Raw genomic sequence first — 18,221 nt, 5'->3', positions numbered from 1 at the left:
CACATAAATATGACTGTACTTGCGAAATCATGCTTTCATAAAAGATTCTTAATGCTGCTTAAAAACCACTTTCACAGGGCTTCCCTGGTGGTCCCGTGGTTGAGAATCCACCTTGCAATGGAGGGGACACTGGTTTGATCCCTGGTCCAGGAAGATTCCACATGCTTCAGGACAACTAAGCCTGCCCATGCGCCACAACTCCAGAGTCTGTACCCTGGAGCCCGAGAACCTCAACCACTGAGTCCATGCATCACAACTACTGAAGCCCACACACCCCAGATCCTGTGCTCCAAAACATGAGAAGCCACCACAATGAGTAGCCCACGCACCACAAAGGAGTAACCCCTGCTCTCTGTATCTAGAGAAAACCCAAGTGTAGCAATGAAGACCCAGCACAGTAAAAAATTAATAAATATTAAAAGAAACACTTGCATGTGTCCCTTTCCAATCTTCATTCCTCATTCTGCTTTTTCTCTCCCCCTGGAGACAAGCTCCTATTCACAGATGACCATCATCTCGCAGCTCTCATGTATAGAGCACCTTTGAATGAATATGTTGTACACAGCTTGTCTTCAATAATCACAACAACCCATATAAGCTCATTTTATAGACGAGAGCTCAGTGAGGTGAGGCCAACACTGAAATGGACGTGGGTTACGTGATCTGCCCATGTTACATGACTCACAGACTCTGGAGCAGGGATTCAAACTTGTGCCTTTCTAATAGGCATTCCACACTCATCCAAGAGCATAAGGGAAAGGACACTGAAGCTCTCAGACATAAACTCCCTCGAATCTCTTTGTATACACCTTCAAATGTTTATTCATCTCCCCTTCTCTCCTCTAAGGAGAAGCCTATTCCTGAAAGTTCTCTCAACTGTCCACAGTTTTATCTATTCCCATTTCTCCACATTTCAGCTTTTTACAGACAACTCTCAAATCTTTCTGTGAGCTCCAGCTCGCGTTTCCAACCTCTAGGAAAGGGCGTATCTTCTTAGCAATACACCATTTAATAGACCATATATTGCTCCCCACCTCCTCAGCTCTCCACTTCAAACACGTCTGCTGTTTTCCTTAAGCAATCCACATATTCTCTGTTTCCATATGTTTGCTCACACTGATTTGAAATGTCCTTTTCTCTACTTGTAGACATTGAATTTATGTTTAAAGAATGAGCTCCAGTGTTATACCTGCTATGAATATTTCCCTAACTTTTTAGTCGGATTTAATGGTATCATCTCAGTGTTTCCTAAGCACTCTGCTTATAAGGATAACACATCACTTATCACATGGGAAAACTGCCTCTATCGCTGCTTCAGCTTATAGGCTGCCAACACAGTGTAGACAAGAAGACAGTTTTATTAATCTCTACACACTTTGAAGCAATAAGCACAGCCTTTGGCTAAGTGTTTATTGTATGAATGAATGAATGGTGATTTGGTTACTGCTCTGACTTTTCAACCTGCCACAAAGAGGGCATGATATGATTTAGGGGTTATTTTTTCTCCCCTTAAATCTTCACTATCATCCTGGGAATTTGTCCTTCTTGCTTTGTGAAATACTGTTTTAAATTTAAAAAAATTCCTGTGGTATAAAATCACAGAAAATAAAAGGGAATGATGCATCATTTTTCTTGTAAAAATAAATACATGACTGTCATCCAGGTGATCAATGTTACAGATAGGCATTCAAAAAATTAAAATGTATATTTGTCAGTTTCAAAAATAAGATAACAAGAATTGATCCTCTTCTATTAACAAACATTTATGTCCACATATAACACACAGTACATTTCAGTAGATTAGAATACTGAGTTTGGGGAGGTGGGAAGAGAAAGGGGATGTGAGCCTGAACTACAGAAGTCAGATTTATTTATATCAGAGTATACTTTCAATACTCTGATCTGCCAATAATGCCTGTCTAAGGAGAAAGCTACTAAATGACATGCATCCTTGTTTTACAGCTGAATCTTTTTGCCTAAAGACCACCGTATGTGCCAAAACCATGAAAACAATTACTCTTTTAAAATAGGTTACAGCGTTTCCTCTGTTTCTTGTATCAAACCCATTCCATGCTGACAACTCATAAGTAAATTTCATCTTAGTCTGGGTCAAACTGTCAAAACTGTGTAATCAAAATATCTGAATGAAGAAGGTTTTACTGAATTCTTAGAAGAAGACATTTCTGGAAAATAAATATAGTCCAATGTCCCAGGGAAGTGTTATAAAATAAAAATAGGTAAAATGTGAACTTTTTCAAATAAGATGGACGTTAATGATTCATTAAGCTAGATATAACTGGAATATATCTTCAAAGTCTATGACTTCCTCTGTAAATTTGTTGAGGGCAAGGATCATGGTTTGCTTGCTTTTCTCCCCTACCCTCCAAGACTTTATAAAACTCAAAATGCCACCTAGGCTGTGCTTTCTGGTGATGGATCATCAGAACAGGTATTTAAAAGTGACGCTACAGGGTTTTCAGTTATTGTGGCTTTGGGGCTTCCCTGGTGGCCCAGATGGTAAAGAAACTGTCTGTAATGTGGGAGACCTGGGTTCGATCCCTGGGTAGGGAAGATCCCCTGAAGAAGGGAATGGCAACCCACTCCAGTATTTTTGCCTAGAGAATTCCACGGACAGAAGAGCCTGGTCAGGTACAGTCCATAGGGTCTCAAAGAGTTGGACATGACTGAGTGACTAACACTTTTGCTTTGCTCGTCTAAAACAACCTGAGACCCAAACATTATGGAGAGTTTACTCACTGATTCTGGGTGTAGACTGCAAGTAATTTACAGGTTCCCATCCTAGAAAAGAGACAGGAAATGCACATATTACCATCACCTGCAAAGACATTTAAGAAACTTTCTACATTGACATACCTCAAAGTCTCTAATATTTTATTGCTAGCCAAGAAGATCATGGGAAGGGAGAGTGTCATGAAATAGAATATGACATCCCTGTGTTTCTAGGTGACTCAAGTGGTGACGGGCTTGATATCACATATTAAGAAACCTGGCATTACCTTTAAACTTTGCCACAGAAAAGACAGCTTTGTGCCTATACCTTCTGCTTCCGAGAAATCAAGCTGGGACTGCTAGGGCAGGCAGAGATGGAAAATATTCATCTTGGGATTTCCCTGGCAGTCCAGTGGTTAAGACTGCCTTCCAATGCAAGGGGTGAGGGTTTGATCCCTGGTTGGGGACCTAAGATCCCCACATGGCTCATGGCCAAAACACCAGAACATAAACAACAGAAGCAGTATTGTAACAAATTCATTTCAAGGAAGAAAATTTCCTTGGATTCTTTGCTTTCTACTCCATAATCTACCAAGGTGTTGATACCCAATTATAGTTTCTGTTTAAAATTTCTGAGTACATGGGATAGATCTCTGTGTAAAATTGATAGTTGGGATAGAAATGCCATGTACATCTTCTGGTATGGAATATCCAAGGGCCCACTCTTGGATAACTTGGGATGTGAAGCTTGAAAGAGTAAATGAACTGAAGTCTAGGATAAAAGGACAAAAGCTTTTTGAGGGATGAGATCCTATGGATAATTTTTATATCATCCAGAGCTACTGGAAGTTAATTCTATAGTGAAGAGCTCTAAGAAAGAAATCTTGAGGGTTCCCTTGAGCCAACAATTTTTCATCCTGATAATCAAGAAGGACGACCTTTTCTGCCAGATGAAGTTGCTCAATGTAATACAGAATATTTCTTCTGGTTTAGTCATCTCTGGGGAGAAATGAATCTCAACTCATTCTGAGAACAAGTTGAGGGAACCACAAGATGGTAATTATATGGCTATTCAGACTTTGTGCTTTCTAGATTACACTGGTCCAATTTCTCTTTTAAAAAAACATATTATAACCATATAATATGCAGGCTGCCCACTTCCCAGGTGGCACAGTGGTAAAGAATCTGGCTGTCAATGCAAGAGAGCAGCAAGAGAAGTGGGTTCGATTCTGTGTCAGGAAGATCCCCTGGAGGAGGAACTGGCAACCCACTCCAGTATTCTTGCCTGGGAAATCCCATGGACAGAGGAACCTGGTGGGCTTCAGTCCACGCATGTACGCTAAGTTGGTTCAGTTGTGTCTGACTCTTTGCGACCTCACGGACTGTAGCTCGCCAGCCTCCTCCGTCCATGGGGATTCTCCAGGCAAGAATACTGGAGTGGGTTGCCATGCTCTTCTCCAGGGGATCTTCCCAACCCAGGGATCGAACCTGTGTCTCCTAGTCTGCTGCTTTGGAAGGCAAGTTCTTTACTACTAGCGTCACCTGGGAAGCCCATGGGGTAGCAGAGTTGGACACAACTGAGCACGCACACACACACACGCACGTGCACGCATACACACACACACACACAGAGATCACAGTGGCCCTTTTATATAGTGTATGCTATACCATATATTTTATATATTACATAATTTTAATATATGTTAATATTACATAGTGTTAATGTATATATTATATGTTAACATATATCTTACATTATCATATGTATATGTAATGTTTTGTTCCCTGCACATTGTCTTGTTTTTTAAAAATATTCCTTTCAAAGTATGTTGATAAAAATTTGAACAAATACTTAAGAATGATGAGGCTTATACATAGAATGGTAAGCTTAACTCTCTGGTCCTGCTCTTCTGCTCCATCTAAAAAACTTGCTATCAGTGTAATTCATATATAATACTGTTTCTCTAACCTAAATTGAAAGAAAGATGATATCAGTGCTTGTTTTCTTAATTATTCTTTCATCAAATTTCATTTCTGCTAAAATACACCAGTTTATAGGTGTGTCAATTAATGCCATTCTAGTAATAACTTTATAAGGGAGGAGAATCTGAAAAGGAATATATATATTTTATATATTTAAACTGAATTACTTTGTTGTACATCTGAAACTAATACAACATTGTAAATTAACTATACTTCAATTAAATGTAAAAGAAAAAATAGAAAAGTAAACAAAAATTTAAAAAGGTTTTTAATATGCTATTCTATCTTTAGAATGATTAAAAAATACATATAAATAATATATTGAGTTGTATTATCATGAGTTTCCTGGGATAAGGTATTAGCAGCTGCACTTGATTTAGTAATTTCTGCATTTTGGATGAAGGCATTTATAAGTCATTTGTATAGCTCATCAATAAGTTATAGGTCCTCTGGTACAACTGATCCTCAAGGGTTGGAACTTGATATGTAATCCACTGTTTCAGCTCACTCTGATGCAATTGCAACTCTCTATTTACTGGTTCACCCATGTAACAATAGCATGATTAAGGTCACACTTTCGTGGCTTGGTGATAACAATATTGTTTAGGCTAGGACCCAAAATCTTCCCTCATTCAAAATTGATTTTATCTGGCACATCTCATTGTTGATGTAATGTGTCAGGTAACCAGGGAAGGAAATTAAATTGATGTGGAAAAAATGGCTATTCAAAGAGTCAAATGCAGTTGCTTCTTTATCTCTTATGATATTCTGCTAAGCAGTTTACTGATTGCATGAGAAATGGTTCTCATCAGGTATTTCCTCTAAGCCCTCAGGTTTATGATAATCAAGTCATTTCCTTTAAAAACGTGGACATAGTGCCTCTTTCCCCATCTCTGTGATGGCTCAACTAGAAAGGCTGTGCCAAGGTCATCTGCCAGTTTCTTTTTTCTTTTTTTATTAATTGTAGGAAAAAAACACATTAGATCTATCCTCAGTAAATTTTAAAATATACTGGATGGTATGTTGAAGGTAAGCTGAGCAGATCTCTAGAACTTTTTCATCCTGCACAATTGAAACTCCATAGCCACTGAATAGTAATTTTCCATGCCCCTCTTCCTAGCCCCAGGAAACTATTGTCTGCCAACTTCTCAAGGGTCTCAGGAAACCTGACCCTGGGGTATAATAATGAGATTACATTTCTGGGCAGGATATACTTTGATGTTTTAGTTTGGCTTTCACTCATCACAGACTGATGGGACAACATACTGGTTCCAAATAGGAAAAGGAGTACGTCAAAGCTGTATATTGTCACCCTGCTTATTTAACTTATATGCAGAGTACATCATGAGAGACACTGGGCTCGATGCAGCACAAGCTGGAATCAAGATTGCTGGGAGAAATATCAATAACCTCAGATATGCAGATGACACCACCCTTATGGCAGAAAGTGAAGAAGAACTAAAGAGCCTCTTGATGAAAGTGAAAGAAGAAAGTCAGAAAGTTGGCTTAAAGCTCAACATTTAGAGAACTAAGATCGTGGCATCCAGTCCCATCACTTTATGGCAAATAGATGGGGAAACAGTGGAAACAGTGGCTGACTTTATTTTTGAGGGCTCCAAAATCACTGCAGATGGTGACTGCAGCCATGAAATTAAAAGATGCTTAGTCCTTAGAAGGAAAATCATGACCAACCTAGATAGCATATTAAAAAGCAGAGACATTACTTTGCCAACAAAGGTCCATCTTTGGACCAAGGCTATGGTTTTTCCAGAAATCATGTATGGATGTAAGAGTTGGACTATAAAGAAAGCTGAGCACTGAAGAATTGATGCTTTTGAACTGTGGTGTTGGAGAAGACTCTTGAGAGTCCCTTGGACTGAAAGGAGATCCAACCAGTCCATTCTAAAGTAGATCTGTCCTGGGTGTTCATTGGAAGGACTGATGTTGAAGCTGAAACTCCAGTACTTTGGCCACCTGATGCGAAAAGCTGATTCACTGGAAAAGACCCTGATGTTGGGAAAGATTGAGGGCAGGGGCAGAAGGGGACGACAGAGGATGAGATGGCTGGATGACATCATCAACTCAATGGACATGAGTTTGGGTAAACTCCGGGAGTTGGTGATGGACAGGGAGGCCTGGCGTGCTGCAGTCCATGGGGTCGCAGAGAGTTGGACACGACTGAGCGACTGAACTAAACTGAACATCACAGACTGAAGTACGTACTCAGATGGTTGTGTGTCCTACATTATAGAGTAAACTTGTTGAAAACAGTAATGATTCAGTCTTACTCCTTTTTATAATCTCCCCAAACTTAGTTCAGTGTTGTTTATAAATATGCATTGAATTGAACTGCAATGTTTCTTTTAATGTAATGATAACCTAGGATGTTGGACTCAGTATTCATATAATCAATATAGGCGGACTTTCTTGCTACACGACCATGTATTAAATAACTATGAATGTTCTCCCATGGTCATCTGTGGAAATGCCTTGAAATGTCAGCATACAGGCTAGCTTCACACAACAGAAATTGACTGGCTTTGGCCAGAGCCCCTAAAATTAATGAGTTCAATCCATACTGACTCAATGGACATGAGTTTGAGCAAACTCCAGGAGACAGGGAAAGACAGGAAAGCCTGGCCTGTTGAAGTTCATGGGGTCACAAAGAGTCAGACATGACTAAGTGACTGAATAGCAACAAAACCCTCACATCTAGTGAACCAGTTCTTATATTACATTTAACAAGATTGATTATGATATTAAATGCTTGAGTGGCATACACAATCTAATGAAACAAGGTCTTTCCCCATCATCACATTACTTTATTCTGAGTCATTCTTGTTTTCTGTGGTGGAGTATGCTTCATCTGTTGAAACTTGGTATAAGTACCATACTAAAACAGGTCTAGAGCTTTGATGGGAAATCAATTTTTTTGAAAAAGCATTTCACAATCCCTGTTCTGAGGGTTTGAGAGCTCCACACAGCGTGATTAGCACGCTGAGCCACGGAGAGCTCCCATTCAAGTGAGGAAACACAAAGATGTCTATAATGTACTTTCTTGAAAGTAATTTTCCTGGCCGCCCAATAACTTTATTCAGTTGGCTATCATTATCCTTGACTAACAGAGAATAAAAAACTGAAATGTTTGGACAGTTTCCTAAGGTCATGTGGCAATTTGTTGTTAAAACTGAAACAAGGTTACATTTCATGAATGAATGGATGTTTTTCTTCAGCTATACCTTTTAAAAATGTGATTATCGTCACCCTCTTAATTTTACATAAAGATACTTTGATGCAAAAAAAATGATCACAGTGATGTTTAGCTCTTTTGCTGTATAATATTCAATTGTTGGGTTAAAGTTTATCCCAACATTTCATTCTGTAACAATGGTTTGGTCTCACTTTACCTTCTTTTCCCTTCCCTTCTAAAAATCACCTGAATATACAATTGTTGGGTTAGACCAATAGTAAAGTGAAAAAGTTGGCTTAAAGCTCAACATTCAGAAAACGAAGATCATGGCATCTGGTCCCATCACTTCATGGGAAATAGATGGGGAGACAGTGGAAACAGTGTCAGACTTCATTTTTGTGGGCTCCAAAATCACTGCAGACAGTGATTGCAGCCATGAAATTAAAAGACGCTTACTCCTTGGAAGGAAAGTTATGACCAGCCTAGATAGCATATTAAAAAGCAGAGATATTATTTTGCCAACAAAGGTCCGTCTAGTCAAGGCTATGGTTTTTCCAGTGGTCATGTATGGATGTGAGAGTTGGACTGTGAAGAAATCTGAGCACCGAAGAATTGATGCTTTTGAACTGTGGTGTTGGAGAAGACTCTTGAGGGTCCCTTGGACTGCAAGGAGATCCAACCAGTCCATTCTGAAGGAGATCAGCCCTGGGATTTCTTTGGAAGAAATGATGCTAAAGCTGAAACTCCAGTACTTTGGCCACCTCATGGGAAGAGTTGACTCATTGGAAAAGACTCATGCTGGGAGGGATTGGGGGCAGGAGGAGAGGGGATGACAGAGGATGAGATGGCTGGATGGCATCACCAACTTGATGCACATGAGTTTGGGTGAACTGGGAGTTGGTGATGGACAGGGAGGCCTGGCGTGCTGCGATTTATGGGGTCGCAAAGAGTCAGACACGACTCAGCGACTGAACTTAACTGAACTGAACTGAACCACAATAACAGCTAATCTGTACTGAATTCTTATTAAATATTAGACATGATGCTGAGCACTTTATGTGAACCTCATCTAATCTAATACCAGAAGAATCCCTTGAAGCATGACCTGGACTTCTGCTTATGGAATAAAACAATGTATTTATTTTTTACATAAACTGCACCTATCACCATTATCATCATCTGCATTTCCTAGTTTCAGTCCCATTAAAGTGGATTGAGAACTGACAGACACAAAGCAGAATCCTTTTAGATTTGAGTTTTCTCCTAATATTTTACTATTTTATTTTCACACCTGATCCTGTAGCATTTTATTTTTAGTAACTCAACTTTGAATCTTACCAAAACAGCTTCATAGAAATAGCAACTGTTTTATGTATCTGTATGTCATTGGTTTTATATAACTTATAATTAAATAGTTATATTAACAGATATAATGGGGACAAACACAACTAATTCTCGGTCCATATTCACCCTTACTAGTGGGTCAGAAGTTACAGGTGGGCTCAGGGGACAGCAGGTGAGACCCTGGTGGCCAGCTGGCTGGAAGCATCAGTCAGTAGATTATATCTAGGAAAGGGAGAGAGTTACTTAGTCAGGGAACTCATTTAAGGAAGGCTAGTTCAAAGAACTTTTATTGCACTTGATACTTTAACTGAGTACACATTACTTTGATAAAAATCAAAAGATAATTAAAAAGAATAAAAGCAGAAGGAGAAAGAGAATAATTTTAGGGAGCTTCCCCAGGATGAATAAACTAGAGTTAGAACTGAATTTGGCTCCAGAATTCAGCCTCCAAGTCTAGCAGTTCAGTGTTCTTTCCCTCCATCCCATGAATTTCAGCACAGAGAAGACTCTGGAGGGTTGTGTGGGCTGTTACTACTCAGGAAGGGGGTTTGAGACCACTTGAGCACAGTCAGCAAGAGAACACAGTAACAAAAGAGAGAAGAAGCCAGAAAGTAATGAGAGTCTTAGAAGTCTGCAAAAGAAGAAACCTGTATAGAACAGTCTTTTGGACTCTATGGGAAAGGGCGAGGGTGCGAGGATTTGGGAGAATGGCATTGAAACGTGTATAATATTGTATGTGAAACGAATCGCCAGTCCAGGTTCAATGCATGGTACAGGATGCTCAGGGCTGGTGCACTGGGATGACCCAGAGGGATGGTATGGGGAGGGAGGTGGGAGCGGGGTTCAGGATGGGGAACACGTGTACACCCGTGGCGGATCATGTTGATGTATGGCAAAACCAATACAATACTGTAAAGTAATTAGCCTCCAATCAAAATAAATAAATTTATATTAAAAGATAAAAAAAATAAAATATATAGTTCCAAGAAAAAAATAAAAAAAGAAGAAACCTGTGATTGTGTTAACCTTAAGTTAACCCAAGTATTTCTTGATCTTGGGCCTCCCTGGTTCAAAACAAAAGGGGTTTCAGCAAATATATTTGGCCAACTGATACTGCCAACTATTTTCAGAACCGGTTTTTGCAGCTCTGAAATTGAAGAAACCCTGAAAGGGCACCCCTCTGCATCAGCAAACAATAAACAACACAGAAGAACCGCTTGCCCAATGGCCTCATGGGAAGCCAGGTGTGGAAGCAAATTTAGTGGAAACCTGTGATGACAAATATCATTTAAAATGAAGTCATTTGAATCTCAACCCCACTTTCTTCTAAGCCTTGGGCTTTATGGTTTCTATTTCCATCAAGTCTTTGAGTAAGACAGCACTAGTTTTGAAGAACTTCCTAGTCTCTGGTAAAAGAAACAAGTCCAAAATGGATTCACTCATGCTAAGCCCATGTTGGAGAAGGCAATGGCACCCGACTCCAGTACTTTCCCTGGAAAATCCCATGGACGGAGGAGCCTGGTAGGCTGCAGTCCATGGGGTCGCTAGAGTCCGACATGACTGAGCAACTTAATTTTCACTTTCATGCATTGGAGAAGGAAATGGTAACCCACTCCAATGTTCTTGCCTGCAGAATCCCAGGGACGGGGAAGCCTGGTGGGCTGCCGTCTATGGGGTCGACTGAAGTGACTTAGCAAGCCCATGTCACCAAGCAGAAACTTAAGACTTAACCTAATTGTAGCTTGAATTTGCCCCAGGAATGTAATCCTAACTGGTCAGTTTGGAATTTTCTGGTCAGCACTGATGACATAATTAGCTACAGAGACCCTTTTCATCCACCAAAGGAAGAATGCTGTAATCTGATCCTTCCTTATCCCTTCCTCCTTCTGCCTCAACAACCCTTCCATTTTGTACAGCGCCCTCAGAGCTCCTCTCAACTTGCTACATGGAATGTTGCCCAATTCCTGAATTGTTTAATAAAGCCAATTAGATCTGCAAATTTACTCGGATGGATTTTGTTTTTTAACACCTCCTGGAAGGGATGATTTTAATAGCTGCTTTAAAATGCCTCAGAATGGCTTATGCTTCTCCATTAAGTATTAATGATTTCCAGTTTATGTTAAATGCTTCCTATGTTTTTGTCCTTGGCATTTCCCAAATTGTTTCCTTCAAGAAGAACATTAGGAAGGTATTAAGATTTCTATGACTTCATAAGAAATTCATAAGAGGGTTAAGATCGCAAGTGGCTATCCTTTCCATAAAATTATGCTAAGTAGTGCAAATGGTTCAGACATGGGACATCACTTTTATGCACTTTCAAAAACAGCTACTTCAATTTTTAACTGATGTGGCTTATAATTATTGCGATCATTGGGCTATAAATGCAGTTGAGATTTAGAGTCTCCTTCATATAAAACAGTATGTCATTTCAATATCTTTTGGGAAACATTATTATAATCAGTGCATGTGGTGTGCATGTTCAGTCGCTCAGTTGTGTATGACTCTTTTGTAACCTCTGAACTGTAGCCTGCCAGGCTCCTCTGACCACGGGATTCTTTAGGCAAAAATACTGGAGTGGGTTGCCATTTCCTCCAGGGGATCTACCTGACCCAGGGATCGAACCTGTGTCTCCAGCATTGCAGGTGGGTTCTTTACCACTGAACCACCAGGGAAGACCAATGATAAATATTTGTTTAATTAACATGCATGCAAAAATAAGGAGTGTATGGGTAAACTGTTTATTTCATTTTCTAAAGACTGCAAAATTAGTTAACTAAAGGAAATACACATGAAATAGAGAAGCAGGGCAAGAGCCAATATCCATGTGTGTACAGAGCACTCCTTTTCAGAAGCCCCGCTCTAGCTGACACAGCTTCTGTGCTCTGTCCTTGGCAGAGTGCAGGCTCCTCACACAGAAGCACCCAGCACTTTGCAGTATGAAAGTGAAAGTGAAAGTCGCTCAGGTGTGTCCAGGTCTTTGCGACCCCATGGATTAAACAGTCCATGGAATTCTCCAGGCTAGAATACTGGAGTGGGGAGCTGCTCCCTTCTCCAGAGGATCTTCCCAATCCAAGGATCGAACTCAGGTCTTTGCATTGCAGGCAGATTCTTTACAATCTGAGCCACCAAGGAAGCCCAAGAACACTGGAGTGGGTAGCCTATTCCTTCTCCAGCGAATCTTCCTGACCCAGGAATCGAACCGGGGTCTCCTGCATTGCAGACGGATTTTTTACCAACTGAGTTAGCAGGGAAGCCCACTTTACAGTAACCTTTGTATAAAACACAGTACAGATCTAACCGTATGCAGTGAGGCACTGAGAGACAGGAAGAGCCCAAGCAGCAGCCTGGAAAATGAGAAGAGTGCTGAAAAGGGGCACGTCTGGCTCTGCAACTATCCCAGAGGAAACCACTGAACTCAGCTTTGCTGAGCCCCAACTCCTCACCTACAAAATGTGTCCATTTTGGCTTTGGGATTCTAGGAAACGGGGCAGTCACCAAATTTTTCCTATTTATGTCATATTTCATCAGCCTTGCCCCTGTAAGTGCTGTCATATACATTGCCTCCTCTGATGGTCACTGCTGTCACTTGTCCTGCCTCACTCCTGCCAGGCCATCTCGCAGAAATTTCACCCCCTCTCCTGTCTCTCACTCTCCCCTGTACTTGATTCAGTCCCAAGTAATAGAGAAGCTTAGCTCTGACCTCTCCTGAACTTCAACTCTGCTTCTCCAAATTCTAGCTTCCATATGGGTGTTCTATTGTTGGATCAAATGCAACCAGACTTGAAAGAAACTCGTAATCCTTTCCCCCAAACCACAGGTCCCTCTGAACTTGCATGTGTGTGTCTATTATACAGACTTCTCCGCCAGTCAGGCTTGCGAACCTGACATTCCCCCCATCTCCTCCCCACACCCGTCTCCAGACAATCACCTTCTGATCTTTTCTTTCTACGTCTCAATTCTCATCCTCTTTTATATGAGCCCCCCCATCAATCCCGCCAAGAGCCTGAGCACATCAAAGTCTAGACTATTGCAGTGGTCTCCAAACTGATATCTTAATTTCAATCTCCACCCTAAGATTTATTAACCAAATTAATCATGTAAGAAATTGTTTTGCTCATGCTAATCTCCTCCTCTAAACCTCTCTTTGCTTCTCACTGTTACTAGATCTCATCTAACGCTGCACTCATCCAGTGCTCATTAAAATAAGATCACTGCTTATGTGCAACTCCTTATACAAGGCCACATCCATTTCTAGTCCTAAGTCTGAAAGAACCAACTCTCTTCCTTGTGTTTGACAAAGTCCCATTCCTTCTTTAACCTTGACGACCTCATCTCTCCGCATTTAGGATGATCCTCTTCTGAACTTGAGTAGTTATTGCTCATTTGGGATGCAGGCAAAGCCAGGAGCAAAGAGCATGCCAGGCTAGGCACTGATGGATGAAAACTCATTTGTTCCTTGACCTGACCTGGGAAGTACTAGATGTTTATTTCTCCTTTACAGGTGAAAGCACTGCTCAGAGAACTTGTCAAGGTCACAAAGCTGCCAAGTGTTGGATCCAAACTTAGGGGGTCCAGCCATAGTGTGCAGGCTCCTAACCCTTATGCCACCATCTACAGAAACCTCTTTTGTGATAGAAATCATTGTGTCAGGTGTCGGTCCCACATGCAAGGTCATTAAGGGAAAGCACTCTGTATTCTCTGAACCCCTGACTAGAACACAGAGACACTGGGTGTGAGGATGCTAAGAGGCACAGGAAGATTTTAGCGGTAAAAACAATGGCAAACCTGCACAAGGTCTGCCCTGCTTAAAATACACGGAGACGCACACCTTCCTTCTTGAGCTTTCCTATGTTCTCTTAAAAGCACTGCTGCATATTTCACAGGTCAGAAAAGGGCTAAAAGTCATAATAAAAGTACCTAGTACTTTTCCATGTTTCAGAATGTCAACCAGACAATGAGGAAAGATCTTCAAATGCTGTAAACTATCTCTTCTTCTTTTGTCATTCTCTCAACAAATATTTGCTTCATGCACATTACATGCCAGAAAAATAAACCTCTGGGTGTTATTAACATTTCCATCCCAGATGCTAAAAGACAGAGGCAAGTAATAAAAAGTAATATTAAAAGTGATGAAATGACTCCTAAAATGTATTGTGATCACAGCATGAGCTAGACATTAGGGACTTGACAGGTATTTTCTCCCTTAGTCCTCTTAATAACTCTATGAGATAACACTATTATTATCTCCATTTTGCATATAAGGAGACTAAGCTGAGAGAGAGTAAGGTCATATGACTCCCAAGGGACAGAGGCTGGATTCCAGCCCTGGTCATTGAAGACTAGAGCTTGCACTCTTAACCTTCACTTTGGAGTAGATTCAACTGCAAGGCATGCAGAGGGCATATGCAAAAGTAGTTTCACTTCCTTTGAAAAGGGCCCCACGCAGAGTGTCAGAGGCCAACAGGGATGTTCTGAATGTCAGCAGACTGCATCCAAAAGCAGGTGTGTGACTTTTAGCAAGTTACTCTCTCGGGGCTTTACTTAATTCATTTGTAAAATGAAAAATTAGCACCAGATCATCTCTGGACTTCCTCCCAAACACGGATCTTACATTATTCTAGAGCAGCAGCTGTGGAGCAGTGAGAGTTCTCCGACTTGGGAGTCAGAAGAACTAGGCTTGTTTTAATAAGCAGCACCCTCATCAGAGCCTCCAGCACAGGGCTATGCATCCATCCCTTCTGGCTAGACTTCTGTTGACAGCTGCCTCGAAGACAATCGCCCAGCCAGACAGCATCTGGAAATACAATGATCTGCCCTCTTAACAGATCTTTAAGTGCAAGATACATTATTGTTGATTATAGGTACAGTGTTGTACTGTAGGACTGGAGAGCATCTTGCTTGGCTGAAATCTAATGCCTGGAGATTAATAACTCTTATTTCCCCTTGCCCTCAGCTTCTGGTGACCACCATTTCATGTTTTGATTCTGTGACTTCGACTATCTTAGGTACCTCATGTAAGTGGGTCACGTAATATTTTGTGTTTCTGCTATTTTACTTAGCATAAAATCCTCAAGCTTCATCTTGTAGTTGCCTGTGGCAGAATCTCCTTCTTTTTAAAGGCTGAAGAGCATTCCATTGTAAGCATATACCAGATTTTCTTTATCCATTCATCTGTGAATGGCCACTTAGGTTGTCTCCACATCTTGGTTATGGTGAGTAATGCTGCCATGAACATGGGAGTGCAGATATCTGAGATCCCGATTTCAATTCTTCTGGATATTTATCCAGAAGAGGGATTGCTGGACTATATGGTGGTTCTATTTTCACTTTCTGAGGAAGCTCCATACTGTTTTTTCATAGTGATTGCCCCAATCTGCGTTCACACTGACACTGTGTATGTAACTACCTAGGAATTCAAGATCAAAATCTCTCAATTTCAGAATTCTTTATTGCCTTATTCTATGGCTAGATGTTTTGCTCTTTGACTGTGAGGCTTGCACTGATGTCCAATATTCCCTTGTTTTAAGCTTTTTTTTTCCCTTTATTTTTTGGCCATACCATGTGGCACACAGGATCTCAGTTCCCCAACTGGGGATCGAACCTGCACCCCCAGCACTGGAATCATGGAGTCCTAACTACTAGTCTGCCAGGGCAGTCCCTCCCTTGACATAAATTCTAGCTGAAAAAGGGCTACTCTCATAAAATAATGTACCCGATTTGGAAGGGTGTTCACGCTATTCCCCCCCTTCTGTGCATTTTTGGGATTGTTTTGCTAAATAGCGTGATCCACAACAAGCCTTTTATTTTCATCCAAAATATAGACTCTTTATGCTTTTGATTTACAGACTTTCTTGGAGTAATCGCATCCACTCTGTTGGCACTGATGATAACTACATTTATACCACTGACCCCCCACATGTCTAAACTGTGTCTCTCACCTGAGCCTCAGGCTGAAATAAGAATGTGCTCAGTGTACTAGCCTGAAGGTCTCTCCAAAGCAATAAAACTGTGCCTGCTCCAGTCTGAAGTCCTCCTCTTGTAATCATGCTCCTGGCCCAGTGCTCACTCGCTGGGACTAGTGCCCGCAGTCATCCTTGGAATTCCTCTCAAATCCCCTCACCCTCACTTGCTATTAATAACCACGTGCTGTCTATTCTTTCTTCAGACTTTTCTTAAATCCACCCACTTCCCCAGCCTCACTATCCCTTCCCCAGTTCAGGCCGCTATCATTTTTTACCTGGATGATTGCAGTAGATCATCAAGAAGTGTCTAAGCTTGGGTAGGTAACAGTGATCTCAAATTTAAGTTATCCAAAATAGAGAGATCCTCTTAACCTCAGCTCCTCACTTTAACACTATCCTCACTTTCTTGTGGTCATTGGAATTGAACATGCAGAATCTCTCAGGTCTGGACATGATACACTATTCATACAAGTTCTCTAAAAAATAGAAATCAGTCACATCTTACCTTGGTGTTTACATTTCTATTAATATCAGCAAAGATGAACCAAAAGTTTAATCCTGTCTTCTATCTTAAGTGTAAATCTCTTGTTTTTCATCTACAACAAATATCTTCTGTTGACACTGTCTCATGAGTGACAATGCTAAATTTGATACTTTGTTAGTGGAAAGAATATGATGTCTAATTTATACTGCATGGGATCCTACTGTATTGCATCTGGATACAAAAGATTCTCCAAATCTTTTGGAGAGAAAAGATTAACAATGCAAGCTGATCAGAGGCATCTGCTTGCTGTACCTATTTCTGCCAACAATCATTATGTTACTTCAAAACAGGAGACAACGAAATCCATCTTTCAGATCATTTAGTCTTTGACTGACTTTTACAATCTCTCAATAACTTTACTGCCAAGTTTACATGTTTCCTGAAAAATTCACTGAAATTCACAGATTGTGATTATAATTAGAATACTAAAAATAGGACATTACTGGTTCTTCGGTGTGAAACCAGGATCTAATCCAGATGTGTCAGTAAGTTGTTATTTAAAGACTTCTGCTATGGAGTTAAAAAGTAATCATTTGATTATTTCTGTTTTCTTTTTCAAATGTGGAAGAGCAAAATGATTTTTTCTTATTTTCTTGATAAACACCAGAAAGGTAAGCTGAATTCTAGGAATGCATTTACATCTTACCTTTAAAAAATTACTGCACATTTGCATCAAGATAAAGAAAGGAAGAAGAAAGAGAAACTCTCTAATATATTCAACAATCAAAAACATCAACTTATGATTTAATCATAACCATTTATGTATTGGGTATTTTAGGCCCAAAATTATTTTAACTGAACCACTGTCATGATTTTGTAATACCTGTCATTTAAGACTAAAAAAACCAACAATAGTTACATATAAATCAAGTATGAGTTACATATTTTTAATATGGGGCAATTTTTTTTTTTTTGGTTATAGTGATGATTCTATAAACATGTTGATTAAGGATATTTTGAATGTTATCACTTGGCTTTTCACAAATTCTCTTCTAATTCCCAGGAAGTCAACACACAGCTGTCCTCTAGCAAACAATGACCACTACTGTTCGTTGCTGCTGAGAAGGCCTGGCTACAGCAGACACTGGGAAAGCATGCAAATACTTGTTAGGTTTATTTTGCAATTAAAAAAAAATTGAACATTCCATGACAGAGACTGTCACTCATATCCTATTATTTTTTAAAGTGCAGAGGCCTCTATACTAATGGCAGAAAAAAATTACTGATAAAAGTGCTTGATTGCAATTAAAAGAGATGCAACAGAGAATCGTGTTAAAGGTATGAGATAAATGTTAATGACATCCTGCATCTCTTTTCAGTCCAATCCTCCAATTATTTCTAAATGTGGATTTCCATTTGCAACCCCAGAGGTAGGTAGGAGAGGAAATGTTTATTAAAACTGTATTTTTTTCCTTGTATTTACATGCATTTATAAGGTAACAGCAGAACGCTGAAAATCAACAAGCAC

The 18,221-nt window shown here is 40.2% G+C and overlaps 1 protein-coding gene across 1 annotated transcript in view; it reads right to left on the bottom strand.

Moving 5' to 3' along the window:
• CHST9 (carbohydrate sulfotransferase 9) overlaps positions 1-18,221 on the bottom strand; it is a 237,374-nt gene that overhangs the window by 114,661 nt on the left and 104,492 nt on the right. The window contains exon 3 of the mRNA XM_052660523.1: positions 2,758-2,799. Coding sequence (XP_052516483.1) covers positions 2,758-2,799 — 42 coding nt within the window. The remainder of the gene's footprint in view (positions 1-2,757; positions 2,800-18,221) is intronic.

Source organism: Budorcas taxicolor, chromosome 22 (assembly GCF_023091745.1).
Source record: "Budorcas taxicolor isolate Tak-1 chromosome 22, Takin1.1, whole genome shotgun sequence".
Classification (NCBI taxonomy): Eukaryota; Metazoa; Chordata; class Mammalia; order Artiodactyla; family Bovidae; genus Budorcas; species Budorcas taxicolor.
Note: the sequence above shows the minus strand (reverse complement) of the source record. Positions and strands in the feature narration are given on the sequence as shown.